Below are 23,217 nucleotides of genomic sequence, written 5' to 3' on the forward strand. Positions count from 1 at the left end.
TACATCAAGTATAAATCTTCTTACACATCCATCCTTGCGATGTCAAACTTAGTGAAAACTTCTAGATTATATGAAATATTCTTTATTTTGTACCCGCTTTATCCCATTCGACCTTCACATTTTGAAGTAAAATGATTATAAGATATGTCTCTTGGCTTGTAATTATTAGATTATGGTGAATCAGAAAACTGCATTTTTACAAAACGAGTATAAACGAAAGAACATTCCACGAAATCTGGAAGATTACGTTGAATTTGACACCATAAGAGTGGACGTGTAAGAAGATTCATAGTTAATGGGGTAGTTATAATTATCCAAAAATGATGGTTTTTTTTCGTAATTTGACTATACATCAGGGTGCTGGTTGTAATTTAACCTTTTTTTTTTTTTTTTTTCTTCTTTCAATTTAATAATTGATCCTGCTGAGAGACAAAACATTGAATCCAGACGAAACGACGTCGCATCAAGCAGCTTCTACGCCTATCTAGACCGTCGCCGGTGGCCGTAATTTTGGGGGTACTCTTCTATATCTCAACGTATCGATTCTCCTATCATGAATTTTCCAGTAATTCTCTTGGGTGCTGCAAAATATAATTGGATTTTAGAATTATGGATCTCGAATACTGATTTTTTATTTATTTATTTTTGGCGGCTCAAATTTCATCGTGGCAGGTAAAACGTCACCGTATTGTGGCCGGGGGGGGGGGGAGAAAATTGGGGATGGGGTTCTTGATAACAACCCTCATCTTCGTGGTGGTTGGGATTATTGCATCCCTTTGCGCCAGAATCTGCTTCAACAGAGGACCTTCTGCTAATTTGTATGTTTTATATTGTCGAAAAGTTTCGATTTTTATTTTTTATTTTTCTTCTAACTAAACCATCATTTCATTAACTTCATTAATTATATTCCTAATCTAACTATCTTTTGTCCATGAGAATCAACATATAAGAAGAGTTTCAAGCTGTTGTTTTTCTAGTGTGTGTGTGTGTGTTATCTGAAATGTGAAGGAAATCACATCCAAGATTTATATTTGCTTGATCAGTTGTTCGTAGTTATTGAAACTTGCATATATTTATCGGGTAAATTACGGCCACCCCTGAGGTAAGGTTAAATTACAAAAAAACCCCTCATGTTTGGGTAATTACAACTATCCCCTCAACTATTAATTTTCTTACACATCCAGTCGTCTACCTTTACGGTGTCAAATTCAACATAATTTTCTAGATTCCGTGGAATGTTCTCTAGTTTGTACTCGTTTTGTGCAAAAATGCAGTTTCTGATGCACCATAATCTGATATATACAAGCCAAAAAACACATCTCATGATCATCTTGCTTCAAAGTGTGGAGGTCAAATGGGGTAAAATGAGTAGAAATTGGAGAATATTCCATATAATCTAGAAAATTCCACTAAATTTGACACCGGAATGGTGAACGTGTGTTTTTTCATAACTTGACCTTACCTCAGGAGTGGCCGTAATTTACCATATATTTATTTCATGGGATGTTAAATGTTTTATGAAAGAGTAGAGTAAACCCGTGGGTTATTTGTTGATTGTCGTAGTTTGTAAATGTGTATACACATATTATTCGATAGTTGAGTACTTGAGTTAGATACGAAGTATTACGAGAAATATGGTCAAAAAAGAAGTACAATTTGATATCAAGTCAAGTCATTTATTCTCATGTAGCTAATTCGTTTTTTGCGATGCAGGTTACACCTTACTTTGATTATTACTGCAACGGTATGCTGTTGGATGATGTAAGTCGTTTTTCCCCGTTGTTTTAAGTATCGAATATGCAAATACACTGCACAAAAACGATTGCCCTCGTAGTATTCGTTAAAGAATTGGTGATGTTTCACACTTGATATTACCACAGAAATAGTGTTGTGAAATTTGTTTAATAATCTCGTTTTTCACTCGATATAACCATGAAAATACTGTCCTGAAATTTTGTTAAGAATCTTGTCAATGATGTTTTTCACTCGACTCAAATTTGGTTAAGAATCATGTCATATGCATATTTTTTTTAAGGTTGCACTAAATTTTACTATACACTTATTTTTCCGAACCTTGCTCTAAATCTGATAGTGAGTATGTCTATCCTTCTATCGAGCTTTGGGTACTTAATTTGACGTTCGATTTTTTTTTTCCTTCTGGATAAAAGATTTGGTAGCTATCTTTCGTTAATTCCCCATGTTTTTTCTTCTTCTTATTCTTCGTGTGCAGGTGGGCAATAGTGTATTTAGCGCAGATGAATCCGCTAATTGTTCCGATTTTGAACGATGCGGAGTGATATGTTTTGGTTTACGAGAAAGCATGTGCGTTCGTTCCCACTTCGGAGGCTAAATTATTGTTTGTGAATCGAAAAATTGGAGAGTGATTTATATTACTTGCGTGTTTTATAATGTGCTCTATCACCTTTCCTGTAAAAAGTTTCTTGTTATGATATTTTATGTTTTATTTTTTTCCAAAAAGAAAAGAGTAAATTACAACCACCTCCCTGAGGTAAGGCTATTTACAAAAAAACCCTTCATTTTTTTGAGAAATTACATCCACCCGGCAGTTTGTAATTTTTTTACATCCACACCTTACAATTTTTGATAATATATGAAGTTTAACTAAATTTTATCTCGATAAATAATAATTAAGCAATGTATTTTTTTTCGATAAACTATGAAGTTTTGCTCTAGCTCTTTTAGAAAGAAAAAAAAAATAAGCTACTCGATTTCGATTCACTTAAAGTTCATCCGCAACATTATTTATATATGTTCAATAAGTAAATTACACTCTCTCGTATAATAACTCGCAAATTAAATAATAAAAATTAATTTATTCAACTCGATCGAGACAGCAGGAGATGGGTCCCACATACATATGTGACTTGTGAAAATCAAATAAAAAAACAGAATTTCAATATTTTATTTATTTATATTTAAAACCCTAAAAAACTTTTATTTTTCTCTCAGCCCCTCACAGTCCAATCGGAGCAAAAGACAAAAAGTACCAAATTCACTCATTTTCCTTTCTACACACCAACCAGCAAAGCTCTGCGTTAATGGCGACGCTCAGATTTTCCGGCGCGGCGTCCGAATTAACCTCTTCTACGGCCTCCATTGCCGTCGGATTTTCCCCATTGCTATCCAAAAATGCACGCCGCGGCGTCTCCTTCTCCAGGTGTCGCCGGAAGAGTTTTGGCAGTGACAAACGGCGGCGTAATGGTGGGGTTTATTGCTCGTTTATACCTATGGATACTGCCAGGATTAAGGTCATCGGAGTCGGCGGTGGTGGTAACAATGCCGTTAATCGCATGATTGGCAGCGGATTACAGGTTGCCTCCAATTCTTCCTTCAACCCTAGTGCTTTTTTTTTTTGTTTAAATTATGCGTTTGTGTTCTTCCTTACTTCTGTAATGCAATGAGGTAGAGTAAGTGTACTTGGAAATTGGAATTAGCTAGTCTTAGTGCCATTACAAAAATTTGCTTATTTAAAGAGAATTTGTGGTTGAAAAAGATGCTAAATTTGAATACTGTTAATGAATGCTGATAAATGTCAGCAATTTCTTCCCAAAATTTAAGAAATATGTTCTTTCTAAAATTATGCGAAGATGTTTCCTTTCTTTATGTGATTGCCATTTCTCGTTTTCGCTCACATCCATATCAACACGTTTATCGGTTTTGTGCTTTGAATATAATAAGCTTTAGAAAGTTACTTTAATTTTCTTCTTATGCGCATGTAAACTCCCCCTCGTTTTAATGTTCCAATGCAATTCGTTTTCCAGACACTTTATATAATTATTGTGTTGTCTTCTTCGTAATAAATCAAACAGCAATTACTTCTTTCTTAGACATATCGTTACACTATTGTTTAATGCATTTTCATCTCATCTTTCCTGATAATATAAATTCCTGTCTGTGTTACGTGATAGGGAGTGGACTTCTATGCCGTGAACACGGATGCTCAGGCTCTATTGCAATCTGTTGCTGAGAACCCTATTCAGATTGGAGAGCTTTTGACTCGTGGACTTGGTTAGCATCTTTCGACTTGCCACGTTTTTCTTTTTCGGTTCTGAAATTTGAAACTTCCCATCGCTATACATACTATAAACGAAAAGAACGGCATCAGCTTTGATTTGCATAATTTGATGTTTACTTATCCATCTAACTAGTCATCCTTGATTCTCTGGTTTAACTAACTGCTTCAGATTGCTAACTGTTTGTATAAATTTACCACTTGCTGGAATGCAGGTACAGGTGGCAATCCACTATTAGGGGAACAGGCTGCAGAGGAATCGAAGGAATCGATTGCCAATGCTCTCAAGGGATCGGATATGGTGTTTATAACAGCTGGAATGGGTGGTGGTACAGGTTCTGGTGCTGCTCCTATTGTCGCACAAATAGCAAAGGAAGCTGGCTACCTCACTGTTGGTGTTGTTACCTACCCTTTCAGCTTTGAAGGCCGTAAAAGATCTTTGCAGGTATCTGCTATTTCCTTTTTCTTACAGAGCTTCCCCTAAATTGGATAAAGAACTACATAGGTCTCGTTCTTTAAATTCTGTGGGTGGCGTAGCCACCGAGATTAATGCAGTCAATTATGTCTCTCCTAGAAGTTGGTTAGCTACCTCTCATTTTGTTCTAAAAAAATCACAATTATACTGATTCAAAGGATGAGAATTGCATAGGGAACACACCGTTAACCAAGCTAAGAATATCCCGAAAAGACATCGGACAAAATTCAGAAGTATCTAGATACTGATTCCATTGTCTTTTTGCTAAGCTTTAACGGGGAAATGCGTTGAACAGAATTTGCTATCAATAGGATACAAATCCGTCGAGTACGCTTATTATGTCTTTGTTGGTTAGGGGCTGAGGTTTGCTCGATTGCTTTCCTTTTTCTATGTTGTATTTGTTCTTGTAAATTAAACTTTGCGAAGTTCAATTTTTGATTTTTGATTTGTCGATATTGGCATCATGAGGAGAATGGGTGTTTTATATTAGCCAAACAGTGTTGATGCATTAATTCATTTAGCGAGAAATGTAATTAATGTTTATTGGACGGTTTCTTGAAAACTGTGGTCTTTCGGTCCCAAAATTTGTTTTAATCTGCATCTGATTCATTTTCAGGCTCTTGAAGCAATAGAAAAGCTCCAGAAAAACGTGGACACACTTATAGTGATTCCAAATGACCGTCTCCTAGATATTGCCGACGAACATACTCCACTACAAGATGCTTTCCTTCTAGCAGATGATGTGCTCCGTCAAGGTGTCCAAGGGATATCTGATATAATCACGGTAAGTGCCATGCAAAATACTGAATTTTACATATTCTCATATTTAAATAAAATCTAAAACCTTTCAAATCGACGCTCGTTTTTTTCTTTTCTTTTTTTGGCAGATACCTGGTTTGGTGAATGTGGATTTTGCGGATGTTAAGGCAGTAATGAAAGATTCAGGTACTGCTATGCTTGGAGTAGGAGTTTCCTCTAGCAAAAACCGAGCCGAAGAAGCGGCCGAACAAGCAACTCTGGCCCCACTCATCGGCTCGTCTATCCAATCCGCCACCGGAGTTGTGTATAATATTACCGGAGGAAAGGATATAACACTGCAAGAAGTAAATAGAGTCTCACAGGTAATTGATTGCAGTACCTTTTTCTCCGTCTTTTTCACCTTTTATTATTTTCAAATTAAGATTTTCTTTTTCTTTCCTCGATTTTGTATAGGTTGTGACGAGTTTAGCAGATCCGTCTGCGAATATTATATTTGGTGCGGTTGTGGACGAGAGGTACAATGGGGAGATTCATGTTACGATCATAGCAACTGGTTTTACACAGTCGTTTCAGAAGAATCTTCTGACTGATCCGAGGGGAGTAAAGCTAAACGATAAGTCCTCTGGGAAAATAGACGGAAATAAATCCCCCGCCACACTCGGTTCATCTTCCACACGTGCCACTACTCAAATGCCTACTAGGAGGCTCTTTTTCTAGGTTTTTTTCCTCTTTTTCTAGGTTTTTTTCTCGTCTGATTAGCTTTTTCTTTTTTCGTTTCTGGATTTTTTTTCTCTCCCAATTCCTCGATCCAATTTGTCGATGTAATTTCAGTTTAAGCCCTTCGGCTTTCATGATTGATGTACATGAAATCAGTTTCTTCTACTGTAGTAATACCCGAATTTCCAAGTTTCCTCAAAGCATTGCATTCATCTGTTAATATTTTCCTATACACAAGACCATGCTCGATAGTTGTTACTGTGCTATGAAACGAAGGAATACGTATATGGACTAAATCGGGTGCATATTGCACTCGTATTAGATCTTATCTAGCTAATTTACTTCATATGAAGCTAAATTAGATTGATAGTTCAGAATTGAACTTCATACACATTTAAAACCTCATCGCAAAAATATAAGTGGTACAACTCAACGACAAGATTTTGCTCATTCGTATACAGGAAAGAGTGCATCCGCAATTAACACACACCGTCAACACAAACATAAACAACATACAAAAGAATCAAAATGTGTTACGAACGCAACCACCAAAACCATCAAAGTTTAAACCAATGCAGTTCAAGCCACAATCTTCTTCTTTCTTCGTCTAACCATATCGGAGAGAGCATTCACAATTTCACAGTATGATTATGAGATTTGCTCAATTTTTTAACAAGAATTCTAATCACTATATATCCCGTAAAGTTTTTCCTATAAAAAGTAATCTGGAGGTGGCTTCCTCATCGGTGCTCCTCTCTGTTCCTGCATTTCATCATTCTAAGTATATATTTCACGTCTTTCACGACAGGCACATTGTGTGATTTCGTGTGTGTGTGTGTGTGTGTGTGTGAAAGAGAGTGGGTTAGAATTACGCAAAAGTACCTGCGGTGCTGCTTCAAATACACGAAACTGCTTTTCAAGATTCTCATTTAGCTCGAGAATCGCAGCTACATTCCCACATCTGCACCACAATTAAAAAATTCTTAACCAAAATTCAAGAAAGACGAGAGAAAGAAAAACCCATCACCGATAAGGCGATAATATATATTTTTTTTCTGTACCTGTAACAGTAATTTGGAGCGGACCAGACTGTAACTATCTGTTCGTTAAACATCCACTTGTAACCTTCCATTACCAGCTGATGGGCACGGCATATGTAGTCGATATTGTTCGAATGGTTAAATGTAGTGACGACACTGCCGCCAAATAAGAACCCTGCGCCACGTGGACTAAGACCCCACCCATCAACAATGTCTTCTGGATCCGACCATAGCAGATCACACATTGCACCATCGTGAGGAACTTCTTGCTTTCGATCGATTGTCCGAATCTGATATACCAAATGATTTCAATATTTATCAAAACAAAGACAAAGTAAACAGCAAAACTATTGATTCTTTACAGTTCTTAGACCTGGTCTAGCGTGGAAATTGCAGGAGATAAACCGCCATGAACGCAAAATATTTTGTTCTCGATGAGTGCGGACAGGCTGCAAGAGACGGTAAACACAAGATTTTACCCAAAAAAGCATATAAGTTTTCATCGAACTAAAAACTATGTGTATATATTATTTATTTTGTACAAGTCCATATCAAACTCAAGTATCTTCGAAGATCAACCTTAGGTAATCAAAAATTTCTGTGCAATATCTCCAAACGTTGATAGAACCATATTTCCGTAGGCACTCGTCATAGAAACCATAAACCTGGAAGAAGAAAAGGCTAGTAATTACTTGATGAGAAATTATACCTAAGAAAAAATACACAAATTTATATATACATACATATATATATATATATATATATATATATATATATATATATATATATATATATATAGATAGATAGATAGATAGATAGATAGATAGATATGAAGATTAAACCTGTGTTATCTGTCGGCTCTCATGGTTTCCCCTGATGAGAGTTATCCTGTCAGGATACCTTACCTGTCAATTCACCAACTGTTAGTTGAGTTAGCAGGTTACTTAACAGTCTTTCTGCGTTTGTACTTTTCATGATGTCTAGAAAATTGGGTATTATCTAAAATGAAGGACCATTTATATGCGAGTAATTTGGCAATCAAATTACCTTCAGGGCAAGTAAAAGCAGGAATGTCTCAACGGAGTAAAATCCCCGATCAACAAAATCTCCGAGGAATAAGTAATTTGTCTTCGGGCAATCACCTCCTACTTTAAAAAGCTCTTTCATGTCATAGAACTGCCCATGTATGTCACCACATATCTATATAACCATGGGAAAAGGGGTATTAGAACCGAGAACAGCATATCAAAGCCATTTATTTAAGATGAAATATCTTCATATCTGGATAGCCATAGCTACGAGTTATAATATAAACTCGTTCTGCATTTCTAATTGATTAGCGAAACAGGAAGAAAGGCCTAAATTGATATTTTTCTTTCTTCCATCTTTCAGTTTATTTGATTAATCAAATTAGATGAAATGCCTTGAGCTGAACAGGCAGCACCAAAGAATAAAATATGGTAAAACAGTTCATCAACTTAAACAATCAAGTAAAACGGGCAAATAAAGGTCTAAATTGGAACTTTTTTATTTATTCAATTCGATTAATCAACTCAGATATACCTCCCATTTAGATCAAAGTATACAACTGGAAATAAGAGGAAAAACACCAAGAGGCGTAAAAACTTATTGGGTGATGATTGATGATATTTCCTGCCTCATAAATTTCTTCACACGAAACACTGATGACAAAATTCACAAAGAAATCAGCCAAGTTCTTTCATCTGTTTCCTAGACAACTACGAATTAGCTTAGTAATGGCTGGAGTAGCATTTTATTAAGAGCCTTTGCTTTCTTCGCCAAAACGGACAACAAAAAAAGTTAACAACAATAGTAGATCCACACGAGGGGTAAAACATGTACACTGGTTACTAAAACGGCATCTACAATTACTGTAAATCTACGTTTCCCAAAATTAACGGGACTGCAAAATAGCATATATATTCTGTATACCAGCCCTTGCCTTTTATGAGGTTTCAACGGACACCACTTAATGGTCGAATAAATAGTCAAATGTATGATAGTATTAAAGCACTCGAATTCATTTTAAAACTTATTTGTCTCGAATGCTTGACGTCACTTCACTTGGCTTCTTGTTCTTTCCGCAAACCAATCGATCAAACTAACCATACCACCCCTACCCCCATATCACGCTACAGAAAACGAAAATAAACAGTTTTACCGATGCATTAGTAGTATTTTATCTCTTCCAACACTTCTGAAACAACAAATATTCAAATCTACATTGAAACCCCTTTTTGATTTTCTTCCAAAATTGCCAATAATTTCAGTTCTACCACTAAACATATTTCCAATGTCTCAGTAATTGACAAATAATCTCTCCATAACTTTCGGTGAGGGAATCGTTGAACAAGTACAGAAAAACCCCAAATATCTTCCCCATAGCTCTCATAAAACCTCCAATCAAAAACCAAACCTAGATTCCCTAAACAACCAATCACCCAAAAAAGAATCACAACAAACACAAAATCAAAACCAAAACTCAATTCAAACACACAACACAGTAAACCAACACAAATAAGAAGAAGAATAAGAAAAAATCAGAGCTAGTAAATAAAAGTTTACTCTTCGACGAGACTTACGGTGACTGGAGCATCGACGCGCTGAACATTACTCTCTTCGACGAGGATTTCCATGGCTTTGAGGCACAGATTCTTCACCTCGGATTCCTTGAGCGGTTCGCATCTCTTCAGCTGCTCTATCTGCCGGTCTAGGTCTGACATCACTCCAGATTCAAACCCCCTCCCACAAAAAAAACCCCTTTTTTTTTACCGCGCAAATCGAATTCCTTTTTTCGAATTCAGCAGAATATACTGCGATTCCTCATCAAAGCAATTGGATTGAGCTGCTTCTTCTTCGTGATGGAGTGTAATTGACTGACGCAGGCAGTGGTGAGGTTCACTGCTTCCTCTTTTGGACTCTCTCTCTCTACTCTCTCTCTACTCTCTCTCTCTCTCTAGCTGGCGCTGGGGTTTCGCAAATTCGTACTTAAAAGTTTGGGAATTTTTGATTTCCTCCCCTTATTTCTTGCCTTATTCGGTTTTTGGGTCTATATACAGCAAATGTTTCTGTTTGACCCTCCAAATTAATCAGGAATTATGATTTGATATTGGGTTAAATACAGTTTACACCCCTGAAGTATAGTTTATGTAACACTTACCTCTTAAAGTATCATTTGTAACAATTACCCCTCGACATCAATTATTTTATATTTTAAAATTTAAAACACAATGACCATAACAATCTAATAATTATTCGATCGTATCGAATTGAAAACCAATTAAAATTAAATTATTGGAAAAGAATTAATGAGTAATATATATTGTATAATATTGAATGAAAATATATTTTTAAGAAATTAATGAACTAAAATAAATTTAAATACTTAAGATTACTATTAGTTATGTATTGATTTCTTAAAATTTATCGAATATATTCTATTAATTGGGCCAACAACAATTAAATGTTATTTATTAAATATGTCCCATCACAATAAAAGAATAAAATTTAAATATTGCATTTTTCAACATTATTTTTCATTGTATGATTTAATTATTCTTTTAGTAATTTCTTTGAAGAAAAAAAGAAAATTTGAAGGTATTAGAATTTAAAATATAAACTAAATTATGCTTGAGAGGGGTAAGTGTTATAAATAATACTTTTAAGGGGTAAGAGTTACATAGGACATACTTTAGGGGTGTAAACTGAATTTAACCCTTTTATATAATATAAAAACCGGAGGTAGGGGTAATTTAGTAATCTCAGATTTGACAAAGTAAATGGAGGGTACATTCGTCATACAAAAAAAGAAAATCAGAGAAACAACGTGGACCTTGCGTTAGCTGGCTCCAAAGTAAAAGACGAAACGTCATCGTTTTACCCACTCATCAGAAATGAATAATTTGTTCTCTGGTTTGAATCCAATTGGCGGAAAAAAATTAAAATAATAAAAAAATAAATAAAAACTCGTTCCTATAATTTTAAATTACGAATTCTGACTATTTCAAATCAAACATATAAAAAAAAGAAATATTAGTTGAACAGACGTTGACGTTTTAAGCCCATCGGTACGAAATGCATACATGAATTATTGCTCTCTGTTTTTGAATGTGATCGCCGGAGACGACGACGACTACTAGTACAAATTCCGCCGTTTGCTAGCGGCGCCGGTTTTTCGACGCGGTTCCACAGTTCTTATAGCCGATACCGATTGAGAAAGGTATGATAATAATAATAATAATAATAATAATAATAATAATAATAATAATAATAATAATAAATTAGTAATCTCTTCGATTATCCTGAATTTAGAGAGGCTTTTGATTTAATAGTAGGGATGTGAACGAGCCGAGCTCGCCTGTTTTGGCAGGCTCGAGCTCGAGTTCGAGTTCATTTTGTCCAGCTCTCGTCGAGTTTTTTTTTTTTCTTCTTTTCCGGCTCAAGCTGGAGTCCAATCTCATTTTGAGTTTTTTTTTTTTTTTTTTTTTTTTTTTTTTTTTTAATTATTAGCTTTTTTTTTATTAAAGAATATTTAGATTAAAATAAAAAAAAAATCAAAATAAACAATAAACTGTAAGTATATATATTTTTTAATATTTTTATGTTATGTTTATATTATTTCTATAATTTTTTTATTATTATACATTATTTAAATAAAAAATAATATATAAAAATAAAAAAACTCGACTCGTCAGAAAGTTTGAGCTCGACAAGCTCGAAAATTTTGAGTTCGAGCTTTTCTCGAGCCGACTCATCGAGCTCACGAGCGGCTCAGCTCGTTTACAACCCCTAATTAATAATCCTTCAATTATCATGCAGTTTGATGATACTGTAGTTGTTAATGCAGTTAAATATCCGATCACTCTACTACAGCTCTGTTATGATTCAATTCGTAGTTTTTTTTTTTCTTTTTTTTTTGTTAATTCAGAAAATTAATCTGTTGATCTGCTGGCAAAGGTGAATCAGTAAAGGGGAACTCTTTTTTCTTTTTCTTTTTAAATAAAAAAAATAAAATCAGATAATGGCAGCTTCGGTGGATTCATGGACAAAGGAATGCGACGAAGCAGAACGACTTGCTAATGAAATCAGTAATATGATATCCGAAAGGAGTTCGATGCCAAATTCAAGCACAGAATCACAGCAGCATTTATCTGCCATAAGGGCTAAAATCGTCATTTTAGGAACCATGCTCGAAAGCCTACAACACTCTCTTCCGTCAGCGCTTAACGAATCTTCGTAAGTTTTTTAATTGCTTCTTATTATAAAATCTTGAAATTGCCGTTCGATGGAAAGATATTTTTTATATTTACGATGCCAAGATTTTTTTTTTTTTTTTTTTATTGAAGGACCGCGGAAGAAATGAAAATTCGCAAAGACATGGTTACTAAATTGAGGTTAAACGTAAACGAGATTAATTATGCATTAAACATGTCGAACTTTGCTAATCGAGACCGATCACTCGAGCCGGATTCTGATGCCATAAGCCGAACAATCGGCCTCGATAACCAAGGCATTGTTGATCTTCAAAGACAAATCATGAGAGGCTAGTTCACCGATTTTTTTTTTTTTTTTTTTTCGTTTTCGAATTTTTTGTTTTCGATTTTTTTGTTTTTTCGTTTATACATATAATTATATTTCGATTTCCGTGCAGAACAAGATGAAGGTCTCGGGAAATTGGCGGCGACAATGATAAGCACAAGGCACATTGCACTAGCGGTCAACGAAGAGCTTAGTCTTCACACGAGACTAGTTGTGCGTTTTCTTGTTGAATTAAGATCTAATTATAATTAATTAATTAATTAATTAATCACGACTTAGCTTACAAACCAAACGAAAGTATTGACGTGCAGGATTACACTGCGAACGAGCACGTTGAGGTTACAAACTCCAGACTACAGGTTACATTTTCTCATATCATAATAAATTTTGCGTAACTTGTGATCTTAATAATTACGGTCATTGTAGATTAACTTAATCTTTACGAGTAAAATAAATAGTTACATTGAAAATAATACGTGCAACGTGATTTTTTTATATATATTTTTCTTCTTCATTCTAACGGGGGAAGAGCAAGTGCAGAGGAAGCTTGCACTGTTGAACAAGCGGAACACGGATCGATGCTCGTGCCCGTGCCTCGTTTTATCGGTTATAGGGATTATTGTTTTGATTGCCATTGTATATATTATGAAAAAATACTTGTGATTTTATGATAAATATGTATGCATTATTAAAAGTTAGAACTTCCTATTGTATTTATTTTCTTGGTTAATGTAATTATAATGTTGTTAAACGAAGAGGAATTTTTTTTTTAATTATTTTATATAAATCATAGTGTAAATTAAGGTCACCCATGTGGTAATGTCAAATTACGAAAAAAAACCCTAATGTATGGGTAATTCAAATCACATCCTTCAACTATGAATTTTCTTACATGTCCACCCTTATGGTGTTAAATTCAATAGAATCTTCTAAATTTCGTGGAATATTATCTAGTTTATACTTTTTTTGTGCAAAAATGCAGTTTATGATGCACCAGAATCTGATATTTACAAGTCAAACACACATCTTATGATCATATTGTTTCAAAACGTGGAGCTCGAATTGGATAAAACGGGTACAAACTGGAGATTTTTTTACATAATCGAGAAGATTTAACTAAATTTGATACTGCAAAGGTGGACGTGTAAGCAGATTCATTGTTGAGGAGGTGGTTGTAATTACCCAAACATGAGGGGTTGTTTCATAATTTAACATTACTTAAGGGGTGGCCGTAATTTAGCCTGAATTATATGATTAGGTATTTTGGTTAATGCTACTTCCTAACAAATCTCGAGATTGCTACTAATCAAGTATCTTAAATGTTAATTACCCCTTAATTAATCAATTTAATTAAATAATTTTCAATTAATTTGGCAATAAAAAATGCTCAATTAAATGGGCTTTCCTTCAATAAATGGTACTCACTTCTTATTATAAAAATCCCACACAAAATAAATCAAATCACAAATCATTAGAAAATATCACAATATTTAATTACTATATAACCACCACGCGCCGTTGCAATGACGAAAAGAACAACCACCATCTGCCTGTCAGTCGCCGCCGTGATTGCGGCGGTGGCCGTGATATTCCTAATCCTCGGCGTCACGGTTTTCAAGGCGAAGGACCCAATCACCACCGTCGACTCCGTCGCCCTCAAAGACCTTGACTTCTCCGTTGACGTACGCAAACCAACGGTCCACTTAACGGCCGTTATCGAGACCGCCGTCACCGTCACTAACCCTAACGTGGTCGGATTCAAGTACGCGAACTCCTCCGCTTTGCTCACGTACAGAGGCAAGGAAGTCGGGCAGGCACCCATCCCCGCCGGCGAGATCGGCGGCGGCGCCGCCCGCGGCATGAACATGACGCTGACGCTGATGGCGGATCGGCTTGTCGGGGACTCGCATTTCTTCACCGACGTCGTCGCCGGGACGCTGGCGTTGAGGACTGACGTCAGACTTCCGGGGAAAGTGCAGATGCTCGTCGGAGTTCCGGCGGTGGCGTACGCCGCCTGTGATCTGGAAATCCATTTGGCCAGCCGGGGCGTTAAGCAAACTTGTCACTATAAAACTAAGTTGTAGGGGTTTTTTTTTTTTTTTTTCTTTTTTTTTATTTGGAGAATTTACATTTTTATTATTATATATCACGAAAATTATAAATAAGAAAAACTAATTTTGATTTACTAAATTATTTTTTATTTACTCCCTCCATTACTAAATAATTGTCACTTTTCACAAAGATTAAAAAATTAAATAATTATATATTGATTTTAGAAAAAATCATATAAAAATGACTAAAACAACTTTTATTATTTAATGATTTATAAGAGAAAATTAATGAATAGAGTTTCATTAATAAAGTTAAAACAGTAAAAATGCATTTAATAAAGTATTGGAAATCTAAAGTGACAGATAATATAGAAAAAAAATATTTTAAAAAAGACACAGTGCTTGTGGAACAGATAGAGTACTAATTTACAATAATTAGACCGTTTCCAGTTAAGATTACAGTAAAACATGGATAAATTGATACTTCATTAATTAATAATATTGCTTAAATAATAATTTCTTCTAATCCCGACTCGATAAAACAATTGTACTAAATTATTAGTTTAATAATTTAATATCTCGTTAAATTAATAAATTTTTATTAATCTCGTATTAATTTATATGGTTTAACTGTATTGAGTTGTGGAATAATTTTAAGCTTAGGCTCATTATATGCTAATATTATTATATTATATTAGTGATAGTATTATTAATATGGAATAATTTTAAGTCTAGGCTCATCATATACTAATATTTTCATTTGAAAATTACACTTATGACATAAAGATACTATTATCTTTTTATATTAGGAATGTATAAAAATATAGAATTTTCGATTTATGTGATTCCGATCCGAAAATTTTCTATTTTTCCAAGGGGTGTGATAAACGTCGTTCGAGCTTTAATAATCCGTTTCGACTTCAAACGTGATTTTGATTATTTTTTATTTCAAAATTTGCAAAACCCGAAAAATAGGATTTGTAGTATTCTGAGTTAGTTTTCTAATCCAACTTGAATCACCAAAATTGGATGTCGGACGAGAAAGATATACATGAATTAATGGATAATGCCTACAACTTTGATGTATTGAGGTATCTAAAATTCAAATTGTGACTCATTCATGCATAACTATGTCACACGGGCATCCAATCTAGCGGATTTAAGTTGAATTAGAAAACTAACCCAAAGGACTACAGTTTTCGTGTTTCAAATTTTGTCAAAATCAAAATAGAAATATGTCAAAATCAGGTTCAAAGTTAAAACGATATTAATAGAACTGAAACGACGTTTAACATTTCAATCAATTTCGTCGTTCAAATTTCCGATTAGAAAAAAAAAAAGGAATCAGAAAACCCCATCATTTTCCCACAAGTACATTGATACCCTTTTCTAGGTGGGAGAACCACAAATGTAAGAAATTTACAAACTTCTGGGGGCAGAATATAAATTTTAAAACATAAAGGGGGTTTTCGTAAATAGTCCTTACCTCAGGGACGTAGTTGTAATTTACCATAAAATAAGAAGTCTCAACATTTCTTACTACTGCAGCATAATATATACAGAACTCTTCTACCTAAGCAATTCAACTCCATCACGCAATTATAATCTGATAATGTTTTCTCTTCTCAATTGTTGCTTTCACTTCACAAATCCAACAACTACAAACCCTAGTTTCTCATTTTCAATCCAATTCCAATGATTCAAAAAAATCCCCCAATTTGATTCAAAAACCCTAATTTAATTCAATTCCATGGCGACCTCGATTCCCCATTTTCTGCTCCTCTTTCTATTCGCAATTCAATGTATCCACGCCCAATCAAACGAAGAACATGGCTGCATCGCGGCGGAAGTATCAAACAGCGGCCTCGATTTTCTGAAGAATTTGCTGGTGGAAAAGGCGGAGTCTTCGTTAGTCCCGCTCGAGCTGCCTGTGATTACGAAATCCGCGAAAATTCCGGTTGTAGGCAACGTTCAAATGGTGCTTTCCAACATCACAATCGAAACCATTCACGTGACGTCATCCACCGTGAAAAGTGGGGACACCGGAATTGTTATTGATGTTTCCGGCGCCACCGCGAATTTGAGTATGGATTGGAAGTATTCGTACAATACTTGGTTGCTTCCGATTTCGGTCTCCGATAAGGGAAGGGCTACTATTCAGGTACCAAATTAGACGCCATTGGTGTATATGTTGAAGAAATTGAGAATTTATTAACAATGGTGTAAACTGTTCTAATTGCAGTTATCATATGTTAATTCAATTTTTTACTTATATAAAGTTTGCTAATTTTTTTTAAGGTGGAAGGATTGGAAATTGGGCTTACACTAAGTTTAAAGACTGTCGAAGGATCTCTAAAGCTGTCTCTCTTGGAATGTGGATGCTATGTGAATGATATCTCGATAAAGTTGGATGGAGGAGCTTCTTGGCTTTATCAATGGTATCGTTTCTCATATGTGTGTGTGTATGCGCGGGCGCACGCGTGTGTGTTTTTTCCGTTTGAGAAACTGTGAATCTATTTACTGAAATGCATATGTGTGTGTGTGTGTGTGTGTGTGTGTGTTTTCCGTTTGAGGAACTGTGAATCTATTTATTGGTTTATTGAATTTGTATACAGATTCTATGTCAAATCTAGGAGTCTAATAATGATGCATTTTAAAAAAAAGTTTATCCCGAATGAATAAACTGTCGAGTCGAGTCTTCCTCTTTTTATGGATTTTTATTTACGACATCAGAATTTGAGGATAAAATTGGTTCATCGACTGATTTTGGACCTGTGCAGGAAAGTTTATTTCACAAAATTGGATGGTACTTCATACCTCCATTTTGTGTTTATCATAGTCATCAATTTTTTTTTTTAATTTCGTTTTTATTTTTAATTTCAGGTTGCTAGATGCTTTTGAGGATAAAATCGGTTCGGCTGTTGAAGACGCTGTTCCTAGTAAAATAAAAGACGCGATTGTAAAGCTCGACAATTTATTGCAAACTTTACCTAAAGAAGTACCCGTAACCGATATCGCATCACTGAATGTGACATTTGTGAACGACCCATTGTTGAGTAATTCATCGCTCGACTTAGAAATCGACGGGCTATTCTCTGCCAAGAACGAAGTTTCACTTCTTTCCACAAACAAACGACATAGATTTATACAAGATTCATTTTCTTGCAAAGAAGCAGATAAGATGGTTGCAATCTCGTTGCACGAAGATGTGCTTAAATCAGCTTCATCTGTCTACTTTGAGGTGAGTGAGTTCTTAATTACTTTAATTAAGATCGTGCGACATAATTATTTCATCTTATAGCGAATTAACAAAACGATTTTTTTTTCTTTTTTCTATTAGGCGAGCAAAATGCATTGGATTGTTGATAACGTACCGGACCAATCTCTGTTGAACACAGCTGGATGGAGGTTTATTATTCCCCAGTTATACAAGAAGTACCCAAATCGTGATATGAATATGAATCTTTCTGCGTTTTCTCCACCGATTATCGAAGTTGAAAAACAGCAGATCAGAGGGAAAATTCCTTTGGATGTGGTGATTGATGTTTTGGATGCGGATGAAGTAATACCCGTTGCATGCATTTCCATCGTAAGCTTAGTTAAACTACTGTTTATATATATATAGATATAGAATAGATACAGAGATATAATTAGTAACAAATATGGTTCGATGCAGGTGATTAGTACTTCTGTATCTGCTGAAATATCGGGGAATACTATTTCTGGTAGTGTGAAATTAAACGACTTCACCATGTCACTTAAGTGGAGCAATATCGGCGACTTCCATATGCGTCTAATCCAGGTACTCGTTTCAATCGAAAATTCATTTTTATTAATTTTTTATTTATTATAACTTCGTATAACTATTACGACAAAATATGTCACACTCCAATATTATTATTAATTTTTTTATTTTTTTTTTGTTTTTTTTGCAGACATTAATGTCGACCACATTGAAGACTGTGGTATTGCCATACATAAACTTAAAACTCAGCAAAGGAATCGAGATTCCGTCTTTCCACGGTTACGAGCTTCGGGACCCACAATTACTCTCCGAAGACTCTTGGATTGTGATATGCAGTGATGTAGCATCTGTCGAAGCAGTTCAAAATCTTCCCGGTTTTCTATCTATGTGAGCTTAAAAGGTGCCTCAATCCTCTGCAGACACCCCCATTGTAATTATTTGGTGTGGCCTCGATCGATCGATCAAATGGTTTGCAAAATGCACACAGAGAGGTGGGTTGTTATTAAAGCTCAATAATGTACACTATTTCATTGATGTATTTTGTGAGATATTAGTTAGATATTTAGTTATTAGGTAATAAATCCATCTGTAATTTATTGGTTTTGTTGTAAAGTAATTTTGAACCATACAGATTCTACTAAATAGACACGTGTATTTTGTACATCAATGCAAAGGCTTAATTCCATTTTACACCCTTCAAATATATTATTTTGGCATTTTGCACCCTCAAAAAATTTAAATAGCCCTTTTCACCCTCGAAACACAGCATTACAAGGGACCCTAGATTGATTTTTTTTAAATGAGGGCAATTTCGTCCTTTTAGTTGTATTTCTTTTAGGATGCCGAATATCGAATCATTTTTTTTTTCTCTCAACTTTTCAACCCTATGTATATGTGTGTACGATGGGATATAATGTAGTGAAGTTCGTCGGGTGCAATATACTATTTTTCGGAAATGTATATAATTTGTATATATATATTTAAAACGTAATTTATTCATTCATTTAAATAAGGATTCAGTTAAACTCGTACGACATACACGTAAATGCTTTCTCCATGTTCGATTACCAAACATTCCAAACTCAAACTCCGACAACATACATCACCGGAGAATCCAGCACGAATATCTCCGCCACTTCCGGCGACCGGAAGCTAACCTTCTTCTTCATTTTCCGATTTTCTAGCGACTTTTTCGACTCCCCATTTCGAGTTTCTTTCATTAACATCTCCACTTGTGATAACTTGCAGTCACCATCGAACGATGGATGGATTCTCTTGGAAGATTGTCTCGGCACGTGCAGCAGATTATTAGATTCACCCATATTGAAACCTGGTGACGACGTAATCAAATCTTCCAAAGTCGACGACAACCCCTTAATACTGCACGTGTTGTTGTTCTTACAAACCTGCAGCATCTCCTGGTTAGTTTCTTGTGGACAAATTTGCTGCTTTCTTGTTTTCATGGCGGTCAATAAGCTTCTAATGTTCGCGACTTTCGTACCTCTACGGGTCACTTTAGTCGAATCTTGATTGGGTTGTGGTCTAGGGTTTCGGATACAACATATATATGCTCCCATTATTTCCTCTCTCTCTCTCTCTCTCTCTCTCTCTCTCTCTCTCTCTCTCTCTCTTAGGAGTGAGAAAACAAAGAATCAATGAGTAAGCTGAATGGATAAGTTTAGTGTGGAAGTGATTAAGATTATAAAGGAAAACTTTTTCTAAAAGCTGGACTAGGAAGCATTACATCTTAATTAATGTATGTTTGTCACTTACTTAAGAGAGGAGTTTAACTCGAATCCATTTGCTAAATCTAGTTAATCATCGTTAATATCGTCGAAAACTAGATTCAATTTTTGTATTTTCTCTTATATTCTTGTGTTTTTATCTTGTTTCTCTCCTAAAGATTTGTTTTTATTATGTTTCTATAGGCAAAAAAAGATCCCTTTGCCTACTAGTTCAACGAAAATGTAAATCGAAAAAAAAGAGCCAATAATTTTGCGCCACGTGGCATTTTGGTTACAAAAAAAGTAACACTATTTCCACACTCCATTACATTAGACAGTAGCATACAAAAACATAAATGGAAAAACAAACTGCACATAAGAATCAAAGGAGTATGATAAAATCACCTGGTAATTTGCACAAACGAATATTCCAGTGAAGCCAATCAAATATCTTTAGAAATCAAATCATGTAAAAATTCACCTAGTAAAATGTTTTTTAGCATCGAATTCACTTGCCGACTGGTGGCTTAGTCAACAATTCGAGAGACTTCTTAAGATGGTCAACCGCGACACAAACATCGTCAAACGCCAGAGCACCGACAGCAAACCTAGCAGCCTTTTGGGCTTCAGATATTTGCTCCGGCGAGGGCTCATAGCTACTGTCGTACTCGTATTTCCGCGTAGTACTCGGTGAAGAAGCTTCTAGAACATTACCACTCCTCGCAACGGAAACGAATTGAGATGTATTTGGAGGTGGCAAATTTGAATACTGAGGATCGGAGCCTTGATAGTAGGAAGGAACATGTGACGGAGCCGTAGGAAGGTAACTCTCGGTAAAGTTAGGGTCGGATTTGTAATTTGGATAATTTTGAAAAGGATGGGTTTGGGGCAAAGGCTGATGAAAACTGTCGGACGGGTAATCATCGGTAGGATTGTTTTGTGGGGTCGAAATATTTGGAGGGGTAATATCGGAAGATTGTGGCGAGATATCAGTCGGATTTTGGAAAGTAACATTATCGCCGTACGTCTGATCTGAATCTGGTGCAGTTGTTGTGGAAGGATCTACTCTGCTTGAATTAGGTCCGACGGGTTCAAGATCCTGCAAATAAAACATTAAAAACCTATTAGAAAATTAAGAAAAGACGGGTAAAAACATCGGCATCTTCATTTCCAATCAAACGACAAAAAAAAAAAAAAAAAAAAAAAAAAAAAGAGGGTATTATGAAAGAGATTTTTGGCTCGAAATATCGTACGTATTCATCACCGTAATCTTTCTCACTACCGGGAGGACCTGGATTTGGCGTCCTTCCTTCTTTCAAAGCTCTCCTTATATCCACTGCTTTCCATGCTGCATATTTCTGTTTCTGCTCGAGCTGTTGTAATAACAAGAGAAATTAAGACAAGTTGCACAAAATTAAAATAAACGAGACTCAAAATGCGAAAGCAAGTAAAAAAAAAAAACTTAAAAAGGACAGTAACCAATAATTGTGGGGATTTGAAATACGAGTGCGAAACTTACATCGGGCTGAAGTTCACCAAACTGATACAGGATCTCAAAGAAAATGCTCGCAGCATAAAAGGTTTTCGCAGTATTCCTGTAAATTAAACAGAGACGATTTATCAATTAGGACCAAAATTGCAAACACTACGATAATATCGATTTTAGGGGCGAAGAACTCAGAGCACACAGAACCCACCGAGTCCGATGCATAATATATCGATAACTTGCGACAGTTAATCACAAACAAAATAACGGAACGACCAACAGTTACTGACAGAGCTTGAAATACTATGTTTTCAGCAGTCACATTGTATCAGTATACGAAGGTTAAACCGACGTAAAATTTCCAATCTGTAACTATTTATACAGGTACAGGAAAAAGTTACATACAAATCGGACCGGCCAGCTCTGTCTTGCTTGTCGGCCTTTGTAAAGACATTTAACGCAAATCCCTCTACATGTAAATGATCATCTGGCCCCAACTGCAACGACTTCTTATCCTACAAAACAAATTACGGACGAAGATAAGGCATAAAGGAGTATTCTCCCATCACTAGTATTTCGGCCACGTCATATATATATACAAGTCATCATGTATATATTTGTTGATTGTTCAAGCAAAATCAACTACTCGATATAGTCGCTTTCGTAATTAGACGTCGATAATCTAACAAGACGATATAAAAATTATAAAAAAAAAAAGAAACCTTTTCAAGCTGTTTGATGAGGGAAACGAGGAGGGCATTGGTGGTTTTGGTACGCTCCTTCTGAGGAAACTTCAATCCTCGTTCCATCGCGTACAATCGACCTGTTCAATGATTCGACATCAAAAAATTAAAATTAAAATTAAAAAAAGGAGAAACAAAACGGAATTCGAACGCTTAACCTACAAATCATTCGAGGTCTACTATATAACCGAAACCGAAACCGAAATCGAAACATAAAAAAAAAAAAAAATTAAGATTAAAAAAAGTAGAAATGAAACAAAACGGTATTCAAATGCTTAACCTACAAATCAATCGAGGTCTACTATAACCCAAAAAAAAAAAAAAAAAAAAAAAAAAAAAATTAAAATTAGAAAAAGTAGAAATGAAACAAAACGGAATTCTGAGGTCTACCATAACCGAAATCATTCGAGGTCTACCATAACCGAAACCGAAACCGAAATCGAAACGTTAAAAAAAATTAAAATTAAAAAAAGTAAAAACAAAACGGAATTCTGAACGCTTAACCTACAAATCATTCAGAGGTCTGCCATAACCAGTGCGCTCTCAGAGCTAGGGTTTGATCGACGATCAAAAAAAAAAAAAAAAAAGGGAAAAGTCGAAGATTGAAGTTACAGTAGTAGGCGACGAGCGGCTCGTGCTTCTGCAACTCATCGGCGCGCTGAAGGTAAGGGAGAAGCAGCTTCGCCGGTTCATTTTCGCTCGTCATCGCAGAAGTCAGAACGGCCGAGCAAGATGGAATTTTTTTTAAATTAGTTTAGCAGGTATTGCAGTCTGCAAAGTACTAATACGACGTCGTTTTGTCACCTTGAATTATTCTTTTCCTTAACCGCGTATCAATGCATAACAGGTAAACATTAATCAATATATATTAATTCAAAATTAAGA

The 23,217-nt window shown here is 35.3% G+C and overlaps 7 protein-coding genes across 8 annotated transcripts; 5 read left to right on the forward strand and 2 right to left on the reverse strand.

The window, feature by feature from the left end:
• Positions 1–386: 386 nt before the first annotated feature.
• On the forward strand, positions 387–2,483 carry LOC105961946 (V-type proton ATPase subunit e1). Its single transcript, XM_012986206.2, has 4 exons — positions 387–516; positions 673–818; positions 1,714–1,761; positions 2,231–2,483. Exons 2-4 carry the CDS (start codon positions 721–723, stop codon positions 2,295–2,297), a joined length of 213 nt encoding a protein of 70 aa, XP_012841660.1. The 5' UTR covers positions 387–516; positions 673–720; the 3' UTR covers positions 2,298–2,483.
• Positions 2,484–2,924: 441 nt separating this feature from the next.
• LOC105962056 (cell division protein FtsZ homolog 1, chloroplastic-like) lies at positions 2,925–6,184 on the forward strand. Its single transcript, XM_012986329.2, has 6 exons — positions 2,925–3,332; positions 3,930–4,029; positions 4,249–4,478; positions 5,125–5,292; positions 5,396–5,629; positions 5,721–6,184. Exons 1-6 carry the CDS (start codon positions 3,060–3,062, stop codon positions 5,982–5,984), a joined length of 1,269 nt encoding a protein of 422 aa, XP_012841783.2. The 5' UTR covers positions 2,925–3,059; the 3' UTR covers positions 5,985–6,184.
• Positions 6,185–6,413: 229 nt separating this feature from the next.
• PPX2 (protein phosphatase X 2) lies at positions 6,414–10,072 on the reverse strand. The gene is made up of 8 exons (XM_012986330.2): positions 9,628–10,072; positions 8,072–8,224; positions 7,867–7,929; positions 7,604–7,689; positions 7,398–7,473; positions 7,046–7,314; positions 6,867–6,945; positions 6,414–6,746 (listed from the first exon to the last, which is right to left on the reverse strand). The coding sequence occupies exons 1-8, from the start codon at positions 9,766–9,768 to the stop codon at positions 6,696–6,698; spliced, it is 918 nt and encodes a 305-aa protein (XP_012841784.1). The 5' UTR covers positions 9,769–10,072; the 3' UTR covers positions 6,414–6,695.
• A 973-nt stretch (positions 10,073–11,045) lies between these two features.
• On the forward strand, positions 11,046–13,356 carry LOC105961945 (syntaxin-51). Of its 2 annotated transcripts, none has more exons than XM_012986205.2 (6): positions 11,046–11,264; positions 12,063–12,280; positions 12,391–12,587; positions 12,696–12,796; positions 12,895–12,942; positions 13,124–13,356. In XM_012986205.2, exons 2-6 carry the CDS (start codon positions 12,066–12,068, stop codon positions 13,244–13,246), a joined length of 684 nt encoding a protein of 227 aa, XP_012841659.1. In that variant the 5' UTR covers positions 11,046–11,264; positions 12,063–12,065; the 3' UTR covers positions 13,247–13,356. The 2 variants fall into 2 exon arrangements, with proteins under 2 accessions (XP_012841659.1, XP_088678334.1); XM_088822208.1 differs by having other exon boundaries at positions 11,056–11,264; positions 12,073–12,280.
• Positions 13,357–14,106: 750 nt separating this feature from the next.
• Positions 14,107–14,667, forward strand: LOC105961867 (uncharacterized). Its single transcript, XM_012986131.2, has one exon. The coding sequence runs from the start codon at positions 14,107–14,109 to the stop codon at positions 14,665–14,667; it is 561 nt and encodes a 186-aa protein (XP_012841585.1).
• A 1,511-nt stretch (positions 14,668–16,178) lies between these two features.
• On the forward strand, positions 16,179–19,080 carry LOC105962055 (putative BPI/LBP family protein At1g04970). Its single transcript, XM_012986328.2, has 6 exons — positions 16,179–16,795; positions 16,933–17,072; positions 17,518–17,875; positions 17,975–18,223; positions 18,311–18,436; positions 18,570–19,080. Exons 1-6 carry the CDS (start codon positions 16,385–16,387, stop codon positions 18,768–18,770), a joined length of 1,485 nt encoding a protein of 494 aa, XP_012841782.1. The 5' UTR covers positions 16,179–16,384; the 3' UTR covers positions 18,771–19,080.
• Positions 19,081–20,372: 1,292 nt separating this feature from the next.
• Positions 20,373–23,213, reverse strand: LOC105962054 (protein HOMOLOG OF MAMMALIAN LYST-INTERACTING PROTEIN 5). Its single transcript, XM_012986327.2, has 6 exons — positions 22,945–23,213; positions 22,312–22,412; positions 21,995–22,104; positions 21,623–21,698; positions 21,357–21,476; positions 20,373–21,202 (listed from the first exon to the last, which is right to left on the reverse strand). The coding sequence occupies exons 1-6, from the start codon at positions 23,036–23,038 to the stop codon at positions 20,612–20,614; spliced, it is 1,092 nt and encodes a 363-aa protein (XP_012841781.1). The 5' UTR covers positions 23,039–23,213; the 3' UTR covers positions 20,373–20,611.
• Between the last annotated feature and the right edge of the window lie 4 nt (positions 23,214–23,217).

This window comes from Erythranthe guttata, chromosome 8 (genome assembly GCF_056151865.1).
Source record: "Erythranthe guttata isolate IM_541 chromosome 8, IM_541, whole genome shotgun sequence".
NCBI classification, from domain to species: domain Eukaryota; kingdom Viridiplantae; phylum Streptophyta; class Magnoliopsida; order Lamiales; family Phrymaceae; genus Erythranthe; species Erythranthe guttata.